The sequence below is a fragment of the Manis javanica genome, chromosome 17 (genome assembly GCF_040802235.1).
Source record: "Manis javanica isolate MJ-LG chromosome 17, MJ_LKY, whole genome shotgun sequence".
In the NCBI taxonomy this organism is placed as follows: Eukaryota; Metazoa; Chordata; class Mammalia; order Pholidota; family Manidae; genus Manis; species Manis javanica.
The window spans coordinates 2,335,771-2,348,152 of NC_133172.1; the positions used below are offsets into that span (position 1 = coordinate 2,335,771).

At 45.8% G+C, this 12,382-nt stretch overlaps 1 protein-coding gene across 1 annotated transcript; it reads left to right on the forward strand.

The window, feature by feature from the left end:
- Positions 1 to 11,475: 11,475 nt before the first annotated feature.
- Positions 11,476 to 12,382, forward strand: LOC118973778 (vomeronasal type-1 receptor 4-like). The gene has a single exon (XM_037025654.1). The coding sequence runs from the start codon at positions 11,476 to 11,478 to the stop codon at positions 12,379 to 12,381; it is 906 nt and encodes a 301-aa protein (XP_036881549.1). The 3' UTR covers position 12,382.

Here is a 12,382-nt window from a genome sequence, read left to right on the forward strand (position 1 = left end):
AAAAATTATAACAACCCATTCCTGGGAACTGTTCACATCCCATATGTTCTTTTAACAGTAGATAGTCTATAGTCGCAAGATTTTGGAGCACTGCAACTTGCACTTCTCCTAATTCTTGGTTGGAACAGTGTAGATCCAGTCAAATTTGTTGTTTTACTGTATGCACAGGCCAGCTTAGATATCTCCTTCTTCATTACCACGGCAAGTCCAGGAACCAGTGGGATGAATGCAGCTACAACTGCAACAGCGCCAGGATCTTTGTTGAAGTTTTTTGATGATCGTCTTCTGGAATGACTCTTCCAGAGAATGTAGATGTTGGAAGTTCTTCTTCATATCGTATCTTAATTCGTTTTCTGGGTAGCCAAGTTAGACTTGGATCCTCTGTATAAACACAAACAAACGCTATGCCCACACTTTGATATGCCCTTTATACCATTGTGAAGAACTTATTGGAGATCACCACACAGGAACTGCTTTTTTTTTTTTTTAAAGAGAAAGGAATATTATCAGAAAAATGTATTTCCATCGCTGATCATCTGACACCCTTTAAATGATCAAAATTAAGGATATTTAAAGCACACATTAATCAGTGATTTACAGTTAGATTTATCCTATCAGGGAGTAATCCCCCTTTTCTTTCTTTTTTTTGTTATCATTAATCTACAATTACATGAAGAACATTATGTTTACTAGGCTCCCCCCTTCACCAGGTCCCCCCCACAAACCCCTTTACAGTCACTGTCCATCAGCATAGCAAAATGCTGTAGAATCACTACTTGTCTTCTCTGTGTTGCACAGCCCTCCCCTATCTCCCACCCCCCCATTATGCTTACTAATCATAATACCCCCTTTCTTCTCCCCCCCCCCTTATCCCTCCCCACCCACCCATCCTCCCCAGTCCCTTTCCTTTTGCTATCTGTTAGTCCATTCTTGGGTTCTGTAATTCTGCTGCTGTTTTGTTCCTTCAGTTTTTCCTTTGTTCTTATACTCCACAGATGAGTGAAATCATTTGGTATTTCTCTTTCTCCGCTTGGCTTATTTCACTGAGCATAATACCCTCTAGCTCCATACCTGTTGTTGCAAATGGTAGGATTTGTTTTTTTCTTATGGCTGAGTAATATTCCATTGTGTATATGTACCACATCTTCTTTATTCATCTACTGATGGACACTTAGGTTGCTTCCAATTCCTGGCTATTGTAAATAGTGCTGTGATAAACACAGGGGTGAATCTGTCTTTTACAAACCTGGGTGCTGCATTCTTATGGTAAATACCTATGAGTGGAATTCCTGGGTCAAATGGTAAGACTATTTTGAGCATTTTGAGGAACCTCCATACTGCTTTCCACAATGGTTGAACTTACATTCCCACCAGCAGTGTAGGAGGGTTCCCCTTTCTCCACAACCTTGCCAACATTTGCTGTTGTTTTTCTTTTGGATGGTAGCTATCCTTAGTGGTGTGAGGTGATACCTCATTGTGGTTTTAATTTGCATTTCTCTGATAATTAGTGATGTGGAGCATCTTTTCATGTGTCTGTTGGCCATCTGTATTTCTATTTTGGAGAACTGTCTGTTCAGTTCCTCTACCCATTTTTTAATTGGATTATTTGTTTTTTGGTTGTTGAGGTGGGTGAGCTGTTTATATATTTTGTACGTCAAGCCTTTATCAGATCTGTCATTTACAAATATATTCTCCCATACTGTAGGGTATCTTTTTGTTCTATTGGTGGTATCTTTTGCTGTACAGAAGCTTTTCAGCTTAATATAGTCCCACTTGTTCATTTTTGCTGTTGTTTTCCTTGCCCGGGGAGATATGTTCAAGAAGAAGTCACTCATGTTTATGTCTAAGAGGTTTTTGCCTATGTTTTTTTCTAAGAGTTTTATGGTTTCATGACTTACATTCAGGTCTTTGATCCATTTCGAATTTACTTTTGTGTATGGGGTTAGACAATGGTCCAGTTTCATTCTCTAACATGTAGCTGTCCAGTTTTGCCAGCACCATCTGTTGAAGAGACTGTCATTTCACATTGTATGTCCATGGCTCCTTTATCAGATATTAATTGACCATATATGTTTGGGTTAATTTCTGGAGTCTCTAATCTGTTCCACTGGTCTGTGGCTCTGCTTTTGTGCCAGTACCAAATTGTCTTGATTACTATGGCTTTGTACTAGAGCTTGAAGTTGGGGAGTGAGATCCCCCCTACTTTATTCTTCTTTCCCAGAATTGCTTTGGCTATTCGGGGTCTTTGGTGTTTCCATGTGAATTTTTGAACTATTTGTTCCAGTTCGTTGAAGAATGTTGCTGGTAATTTGGGAGTGATTGCATCAAATCTGTATATTGCTTTGGGCAGGATGGCCATTTTGACAATATTAATTCTTCCTAGCCATGAGCATGGGATGAGTTTTCATTTGTTAACGTCCCCTTTAATTTCTCTTAAGACTGACTTGTAGTTTTCAGGGTATAGGTCTTTCACTTCTTTGGTTAGGTTTATTCCTAGGTATTTTATTCTTTTCGATGCAATTGTGAATGGAGTTGTTTTCCTCATTTCTCTTTCTATTGGTTCATTGTTAGTATATAGGAAAGCCACAGGTTTCCGTGTGTTAATTCTGTATCCTGCAACTTTGCTGAATTCCAATATTAGTTCTAGTAGTTTTGGAGTGGAGTCTTTAGGGTTTTATATGTACAATATCATGTCATCCGCAAATAGTGACAGTTTGACTTATTCTTTACCAATCTGGATGCCTAGTATTTCTCTGTGTTGTCTGGTTTCTGTGGCTAGGACCTCCAGTACTATGTTGATTAACAGTGGGGAGAGTGAGCATCCCTGTCTTGTACCCGATCTCAGAGGAAAAGCTTTCAGCCTCTTGCTGTTCAGTATGATATTAGCTGTGGATTATCATATATGGCCTTTATTATGTTGAGGTACTTGCCATCTATGTCCATTTTGTTGAGAGTTTTTACCATGAATGGATGTTGAATTTTGTCGAATGCTTTTTCAGCATCTATGGAGGTGATCATGTGGTTTTTGTCCCTCTTTTTGTTTAAGTGGTGGATGATGTTGATGGATTTTCAAATGTTGTACCATCCTTGCAGACCTGGGATGAATCCTACTTGGTCATGGTGTATGATCCTTTTGATGTATTTTTGAATTCGGTTTGCTAATATTCTGTTGAGTATTTTTGCGTCTATGTTCATCAGGGATAATTGTCTGTAATTTTCTTTTTTGGTGGGGTCTTTGCCTGGTTTTGGTATTAGGGTGATATTGGCTTCATAGAATGAGTTTGGTAGTATTCCGTTCTCTTCTATTTTTTGGAAAACTTTAAGGAGAATGGGCCTCATTTGTTCTTCTTTTTCCAATTTCAATAATTGTGACATTAGACTATTCATTTGTTCTTCCTTCTTTAAATATGCCTGGATTGCTATATACTTGCCTTTTAAATCTCCTTTAACTGCATCCCACAGAAGTTGGAGCTTTGTGTTTTTGTTGTCATTTGTTTCCATATATTGCTGGATCTCCATTTTTAATTTGGTCGTTGATCCATTGATTATTTAGGAGCATGTTGTTAAGCTTCCATGTGTTTGTAAGAATTTTTGCTTTCTTTCTACAATTTATTTCTAGTTTTATACCTTTGTGGTCTGAAAACTTGGTTGGTAGGATTTCAAAGTTTTGGAATTTACTGAGGCTATTTTTGTGGTCTAGTATGTGGTCTATTATGGAGAATGTTCCATGTGCACTTAAGAATAATGTGTATCCTGTTGATTTTGGATGTAGAGTACTATAGATGTCTATTAGATCCATCTGTTCTAGTGTGTTGTTCAGTGGTTCTGTGTCCTTACTTATTTTCTGTCTGGCAGATCTTTCCTTTGGAGTGAGTGGTGTGTTGAAGTCTCCCAAAATGAATGCATTGCATTCTATTTCCCCCTTCAATTCTGTTAGTATTTCTTTCACATATCTTGGTGCTCCTGTATTGGGTGCATGTATATTTAGAATGGTTATATCCTCTTGTTGGACTGAGCCCTTTATCATGTAATATCTCCTTTATCTCTGGTTACTTTCTTTGCTTTGAAGTTTATTTTGTCTGATGCTAGTATTGCAACACCTGCTTTTTTCTCTGTGTTGTTTGCATGATATATCTTTTTCCATCCCTTGACTTTGAATCTGTGCACGTCTTTGGGTTTGAGGTGAGTCTCTTGTAAGCAGCATATATAGATGGGTCTTGCTTTTTTATCCATTCTATTACTCTGTGTCTTTTGATTGGTGCATTCAGTCCATCTACATTTAGGGTGATTATTGAAAGATATGTACTTATTGCCATTGCAGGCTTTAGATTCGTGGTTACCAAAGGTTCAAGGTTAGCTTGTTTACTACCTTACTGTCTAACTTAACTCACTTATTAAGCTATTATAAACACAGTCTGATGATTATTTGTCTCCCTTCTTATTCCTCCTCCACCATTCTTCATATGTTGGGTGTTTTGTTCTGTGCTCTTTTTAGGAGTGCTCCCATATAGAGCAGTCCCTCTGCAATACCCTGTAGAGGTGGTTTGTGGGTGGCAAATTCCCTCAACTTTTGCTTGTCTAAGAGTTGTTTAATCTCTCCTTCATATTTAAATGATAATCGTGCTGGATACAGTATCCTTGGTTCAAGGCCCTTCTGTTTCATTGCATTAAACATATCATGCCATTCTCCTCTGGCCTGTAAGGTTTCTTTTGAGAAGTCTGATGATAGTCTAATGGGTTTTCCTTTGTAGGTGACTTTTTTTCTCTCTCTGGCTGCCTTTAATGCTCTGTCCTTGTCCTTGATCTTTGCCATTTTAATTATTATGTGACTTGGAGTTGTCCTCTTGGGTCCCTTCTCTCAGGAGTTCTGTGTGCTTCCATTGTCTGAGTAACTATTTCCTCCCCCAGTTTGGGGAAGTTCTCAGCAATTATTTCTTCAAAGACACTTTGTATCCCTTTTTCTCTCTTCTTCTTCTTCTGGTATGCCTATAATGCGGATATTGTTCCTTTTGGGTTGGTCACACAGTTAGTTCTCTTAGTATTGTTTCATTCCTGGAGATCCTTTTATTTCTCTCTGTGTCAGCTTCTATGCATTCCTGTTCTCTGGGTTCTATTCCATCAATGGCCTCTTGCATCTTATTCATTCTACTTATAAATCCTTCCAGAGTTTGTTTCCCTTCTGTAATCTCCCTCCAGATGTCATTCCTTAGCTCTTGTATATTTCTCTGCAGCTCTGTCAGCATGTTTATGATTTTTATTTTGAATTCTTTGTCAGGGAGACTGGTTAGGTCTGCCTCTGCAGATCCTCTCTCAGGGGTTGTCTGGACTATTTTGAACTGGACTAAATTTTTTTGCCTTTTCATGGTGATAGTAATGGCTGTAGGCAGGATGCAGGTGTGTCAGCTGGGAGAAGAAAGTCCTTTCCTGCTTGCTGGATGCCTTGCCCTTCTCTGCTGCCTGTGTCAGTTACCCACACTCCTGGGGAGCCACCGGGTTAATCTCCTAAGCTTCTGGGTGTGGGGTCTCTGTCTGTGCAGCACAGATCCCTGCAGGAAGTGGCAGGCATGCCAGGTGCACTCCTGCGCAATAGGGGCACCCCTGCCAGGCAGCTGTGTACCAACAGAGGCCTTTGGGTCTGGCCTGGGTGACTGTGCATCAGGGTGGGATTCTGGTCAACTGCTGGGAGCACAGCTGCTCCCTGTGTCACCACTGTATATGCGCGCAGGCCTCTACCGCACGAACCTCTCCTGGGCTCCTCTGATGCCACTGCCGCCAGCGCACACGGGCCACTCCCGGGCTGTTCGGTCGCCACCAAGGCAGGCTCATGCAAGCTGCTCCCAGTCCCCTCTGGCACCGCTGGCACATGCAGGCCACTCCCAATCCCCTCCAGTGCTGCCGCCCCCTGCGCACATTGCCACTCTCCCACTACTGGGCCGGTGTGTCAGGGTCCATGCCAGTTGGGGGAATGACTGGCAGGCTGCTTAGTGCTGTGAGGGTCTTCAGAGCTGTGTCACCACCCAGGGGTTTAGGGCACCTAAAGTTCCCAGCTGCTGGCTAAGTGTGCCGGCACAACTTCATCCAGCTGTGGGGTCCCTGTCTCTTTAACACTTTCAAAAAGCACTCACTTTTCTTTTGTCTCAGGGATGCCATTTGCAGAGACCTGCCCACAGGTTTTGCTTTTCCATTTCTCTAGTATCCAGCACCCCATGCACCTTGTGTCTGCGCTCTGGGTGCGAATTTCTAGAGCTGGTTGTTTAGCAGTCCTCGGCTTGCACTCCCTCCCTGTTCTGACTGCTTTCTTCCTGCCAGGTTCTGGGGTGGGGGAACGTTCAGGTCCCACCTGGCCACTGCTTGTGTCTTACCCTCTTTGTGTGATGTTGAGTTCTTGCAGATGTAGATGTATCCTAGCTGTTGTACTGCATCCACTGGTGTCTCTTTTAGGAATACTTGTATTTATTATATTTTCATAAATATATATGTTTTTGGGAGGATATTTCCACTGATCTACTCATGCCACCATCTTCCCATGATCCATATTAATATTTCCATATTACATGTGGTTTTACGAGAAAGTCTCTGTCTCATGTCAGACGCTGCCATCTTTAATCCCTAACCTCCCCGTGACTGATTTATATCATGACTCAGATGTTGTGCCCCTGGATCACCTCTACCTGTCATACTCCCCCACCCAGCCCCTCCGCCATGGTAACCACCAGTCGCCTCTCAGCGTCTATGACTCAGTTGCTGTTCTGTTCATTGTGTTTTGTTTTATATTCAGAGAAACCACATATAAGTGAAACCAAACCTGTAAGTGGACCTGCCAATCATTGAGAAAACACTGTGAGGACAGGATTCTGATCCATTGAGTGTGATATTAGGAAATACTTTTGAGTAGGTTTCATGAAATTCCTGATCAAAGTAAGAGGCCCTTGTACACATGTGAGTAAAGGTATTTGAAACCAGCCATGGCCATGTCCTGAGGACTGAATTGCTGCTAAGTATTTGGTGGGATGGTCTCTGCCCTGATTCACCACAAAACACACCCCTCCAGTTCTAATTCAGAATGACAATAAAAGAGGGGCCATACTCATAACAAGAAAAACATTCTCAGGATAGTGTGTTCTCCCCTTTTGAAAAGGTTAAGTGCAGTTCCCAGGACATTTCATAGGACAGGACCCCCTTCCCTCTGGTGGGATTGGGGCACAGAGCAGTGAGGGGAGGAGGAGGGGGACCACGGCCACTGCACCTGGGTGGTAATCTCAGTCTAAAACTGTTAAGGAGCAATTGCTGAGGTACCTAACCTCCTGGGACGACCAGCCCCCAGATCATATGCTGATGATCAGCGAGCTCGCCCTGTGGATCGCGTCTGGGACGGGAACAGACCCGGAGGAGAAGCCCAGGACACAGTGAGGGGGGCCCTGTGCACTGCGTATCTGCCACCCTGTTACCGCTTCCACCCTGACCGGATGCCCCCAGGGGAACGGGAAACTTTCTCTCTGCTCAGCTGCTCACGGAGACTTTCCAGTAATTGCCAGCACTTGTCACTAATCGCCTGCCTGGCTGGAGGGTGATGGCACTGGGGTGGGATTCACTGCTCGCTGGAGACGCCTTGAGTCTCTGAGCAGACAGTGTCACCAGGACTAGCCAGGATATGATAATGCGCCCCCATGGGGATGTACTGGATCCCCTGGATCCATGGTCCTGGATCCATGCCCTGTAAATATGGCCCCTCATGAGTGACGTCCCTGCAGAAGCTCAGGAGCAGAGCCTGCAGGTAGGTGCCTCCCCGTGGTCAGGCAGAAGCCAGTAGGGAGGGGTCTCCCCAGGAAGGACACAGAGCTGGGCCGGGGGTCTCTGGAGACCACAGGAAACCTGCCAGGTGCTCAGCAGACCTTCCAAGCCTGAATAGGTAGGAGGATGGTGGGCACACATTTGCCTGTTTGAAATCCCATTTGGTGGGATGCAGCATCTCAGGGATTTCTCTCCAGGTGTCTGTGTGGTTCTCGTGTGTGTGTTCTGTTGTGTGTAATTGTTCCTAATATTTTTATCCATGAAATTGAATAGGGAAATGGCCCCTGTGCTCCCTGAATCTGAGGGGGCAGGTGGAGAATGAAGAGTTATAGTGAGATTAGATCAGGTTTATTTTGAAAATGCTGTGAATGTTGGAAATAAGCTATGTGCAGGGATTTTATTTAATCAGAAATAGGAATTAGACCCATAAACTCTGTGATGACTAAGCTCACTGTAGGTGGAAGTATGGTGGAATGTGCCCTGGGCCAAGCACATCTGTCTGAATGTCTGTCCCCCAAGATGCATATATTGCAATCACAACCCAGAGATGACAGGAGGCTAGTGGGGCAAACAGTGCTCACAGGACAGACACAACGGCCTTCAGTTTGTTTTAGCAGAAGCACAGCTGTGTCCTCAGGAAAATGGGTGGAAATTGGGCTATAGAGTCTCTCTGTTTTCCCCAGAATGGTGTGCACCCGCTCTTCCAACGACATGGGGAGTGGCCTGCACACGCGGTTCCCCATGCCTGTGGGTGGAGTCAGCCCCTGGGTGGCAGGCCCTGGGTGTGGGGTCCTGGGATGGCACAGGCCACCTTCCATGGAGGCCCCCTGGCTCTGGCGGTGCTGGGGCCCATGTGACAGTGGGGCAGTGCTCACGGTCTGTGCGGGCAGGCTTGTCTGTCTGCCTTCTGCCTGGATGGCTTGTGTAAGCAAGGCTCTGCATGTGGGTGGTGTGTGTGCCCACAGTATGTGCCACCTCAGGGTGACCACCTCCCTCCCCTGGGGACCCTTATCCATGAGGAAGGTGGCTGGGCCACGTGGAGATGGGAAGCAGGTGCCTGCCTTTTTGAGGAGTCAGGGGCCTGCAGGGGGCCCTTGGGTGTGCAGAATCAGTGCTGAGAGTCACCTCTGATACCACAGAGAATGCGACCATCCACCCAGAGATAAATGAACTGCTCAGGCCACTGCAGTAAAGAGACTCTGAGAAATGACAATTCCTAGGAGTCTGTCCAGCAGGGGCTGATCGGGGGAAGGCAGGGAGGCAGCGCTGGGGCTGTCAGGGCGGGTAAGGACGCTCAGCAAACAGGGAACCCAGGCTTACGCATCATGGATGGTAGTACTTTGAGGAAACTTATGCCTAAAATTAACAGTAAGAAATGTAAGTATTTTATTTTAACTCATTTTTCCCTTTTACATCCTCCTTTCTCTACATAGACCCGTCTCTGACCCACGGCATCTTCCTGCCTCCAAAGGGCTTCCTGCACCGTCCTGCGCGGCAGGCCCAGGGTACCAAACCCCATTTTACTTTGAGCTTTTACTTCTCCTTCGCTTCTGATGGATAATGTCACAGGGCCCAGGGACCGTGTTGGTGGGATATTTCTCTCAACGCTAATATTTTACTGCACTCCCTCTGCTCACATGTGTCTGTGAGAAACTTGGGGAAGTCTTTCTTTGCTCTTCTGTAGGAAAGGTGTTTTCTTTCTCTTACATTTTAAAGAAATGCTGTCATCCAAAATCTCCCACACGTTCCGATGTTATGTGTGGAGGGATTTGAGGGGATTTTGTTTCGTGTTGGTTTCTGTTTTCTTTGCATTTCTCCTGCTAGGTGTCTGCTGAGCGTCCCCCAGTGGGCTGAGGTGCTGACATCCCTGGGGGAATCCTCTGTCACTGTGCATTTATGTATCTCTGCTGCTCCTTCTCTGCCAATCCAATTATGCAGAGTTACCCCTTGGATGGTCGTCCCACAGTCCAGGGATATTCTGACCTGTGTTTTCTCTCATCTCTCTTCTGTTTGCTTTCCAGTTTGGGAGTTCCTATCAATTCATCCTCACACTCGACCGTTCGTGCCTCAGCCATCTTCAGTCTACGCACAGGCCCCTCAAGGGCACTGTGGTTTCTATTACAGTGTGTGGGCTTTTTTGTCTCCATTATTTTGTCTTGGTTATTAGCCTTCCCTTCCTCTGTTCTGTTGTCTAGCCCTTCTCACGTGCTGTCTGCTTCACCCATCAGAGCTCATGGCATATCAATCACAGGTGCTTTAAACGTTGGTCTCATAATCTGACTTTCATCCACTTCTGGGCCTGATGCATTCTCTGTCTTCCAAGTCATTGTTGCTGTGCCTTGTAGTCCGCCTTGTCACTATTACTCATGGTGTCTGTGATATGAAGGGTCAAGGTACTGCTGTAATCATCCTTTTGGGTGAGTGGGATGTGTTAGTGGAAAGTACCACCTGCACTGCTAGGATGAGGCCTCACTGACTGGGGAGCATGTGCACCCGGCTGTGAACTGCACAGGCACCTCTCAGCCTTGTCCCCTGTAGGCAGGACAGGATGGCTACAGGGGCTGGGCCTGGGTGTCCCCTTCCCCAGGGCAGTGGGCTCTGATCACACCCCAGCAGGTTAGGCCTCAGGCAGGAGTGTCCTGGGAGCATGAGTTATTGAGAACTAAGTGCTCTCCCATTTTTTAACAGTGGTTTCACGCCGCCTGTGCCAAATGCACAAGGGGAATGTCTCTGATATTTACTGAGCGAACTGGTGCAGCTCCTGGAGGTGAAACTCACAAAACTGAGGTGGCCCCTCATTACTTGGTGTGCCTGGGAAATCTGGGTATCAGCCTTTGCACACTGAGCCCCCAGCCCTTTGTGGATTACAGGGTGGGCTTCCCTACCCCCCAGCACAGCTCTGGTGCTTCTCTTCTCTCAGGGTCTCTGATCCAGGAAGACTTGATGGTCACTATTCACTTCCCCACCTCCCAGCACCAAGGCAGTGATGTCCCCCGGGGTCCTCAACTCTCTTACGGATTCAAGCATTTTCAGATTTTTTGCTGTGAAACTATTGTTAGAATGGAGAGTTGACTTCTAAGCACATCACACAAAATGCCAGAAATCAGAAACTGCTACTGATTTTGTGACTTGTTTTGTATCTTACTTTGAGCCTTTACTCCTCCTTCACTTTTGATGGGTAATTTCTCAAATAATTCTATGGATTATTGCTCTAAAGTGTATAAGAAAATTAGTTTGATAAAATTACAATCTCAGCAATGTTTCTGAACTCTCCACTTCATGGTTGTAGGTGAGCCAGCCGTATAATAGGCAGGTGACCAGGGTCTGTCAGGGGAGCAGCGCGTGCCCTTGTCCCTTGGGGCACAGTCACACTCGGGACAGGCTATGGGCACCTATTGGACAACAGCATGTGGAACACCACAGACGGTTCCTCATTTCAAGGACTGTACATTCTGGACAGGCAGAGCAGAAAGTGAAATAAATACAAAATGATAATGTTGTGAATAGTAACTGGCATCAGGTGTATGTCCTCCAGGTAAAGCCATCTCTACAGAGGACAAAGTGCCTCCGTTTGCAGGAGAAGAAAGGGACAGGATCCTTCCCAATGCTGGTTATGTAAGAAGGCTGCTGATGTTACCACCAGCACAGCCCCCTTTGTCTCCAGGCCTCCCTGCAGCCCTCTCCATGCTTTTTGAGAAAGATGCTCTACGAACTACACGGGAAGTGGCTCTGAAATCCACCTTTCTGTTACAGATTGGATTTGGGACGCTGGCCAATGTCACCCTCTTCTTCCATAATGTCTCCCCCATGTTACGTGGCCACAAGCAGAGACCCACACACGTGGTTCTCACCCACATGGCCTTGGCCAACCTCTTGGTTCTTCTCTCCTCTGGGATTCCCCACACAATGGCGGCTTTTCTATTGACCAACCCCCTGTCCAGTCTTGGGTGTAAAGTTGTATATTATACACAGAGAGTGGCTCGCAGCTCCACCCTGTGCTGCACATGTGTCCTGAGCACCTGCCAGTTCTTCACACTCGTCCCTGGGAGAGTCGAGTGGATGATGCTCAGGAAAACCCCCAAGGTCACTGGTCCTTCCTGCTGTGTCTGCTGGGTGTTTGCTGCCTTAACAAATATCTATACTCCTGTGAATGTCACTGGTGCACAGAACACAGGAAATTATACTGACATGCAAGGCAGGTGGTTCTGCTCATCCTCGAGTCCCAGGGCAGGTGGTGTTATCTTGTGGTCTTGTCCAGATGCCGTGTTTATTGGCCTCATGGTCTGGGCCAGCAGCTCCATGGTGGGTCTCCTTCGCAGACATCACCAGAGGGTGCAGCATATTCACACCCCCAAGAGCCCCCACAGCTGCTCCCCAGAGACCAGAGCCGCCCACACCATCCTGATGCTGGTGGTCACCTTCGTCGTCTTCTACACAATGAATTTCATTTTTATTGTTTACATCACTGTGTTTCTAGACCTTCAGCTCTGGCTGATACAGACATGTAATGTTTTGGCTTTGTGTTTCCCCACTGTGAGCCCCTTCCTGCTGGTCCTTAGGGACCCCAGAACTCCCAGGCTTTGCTCTTAAA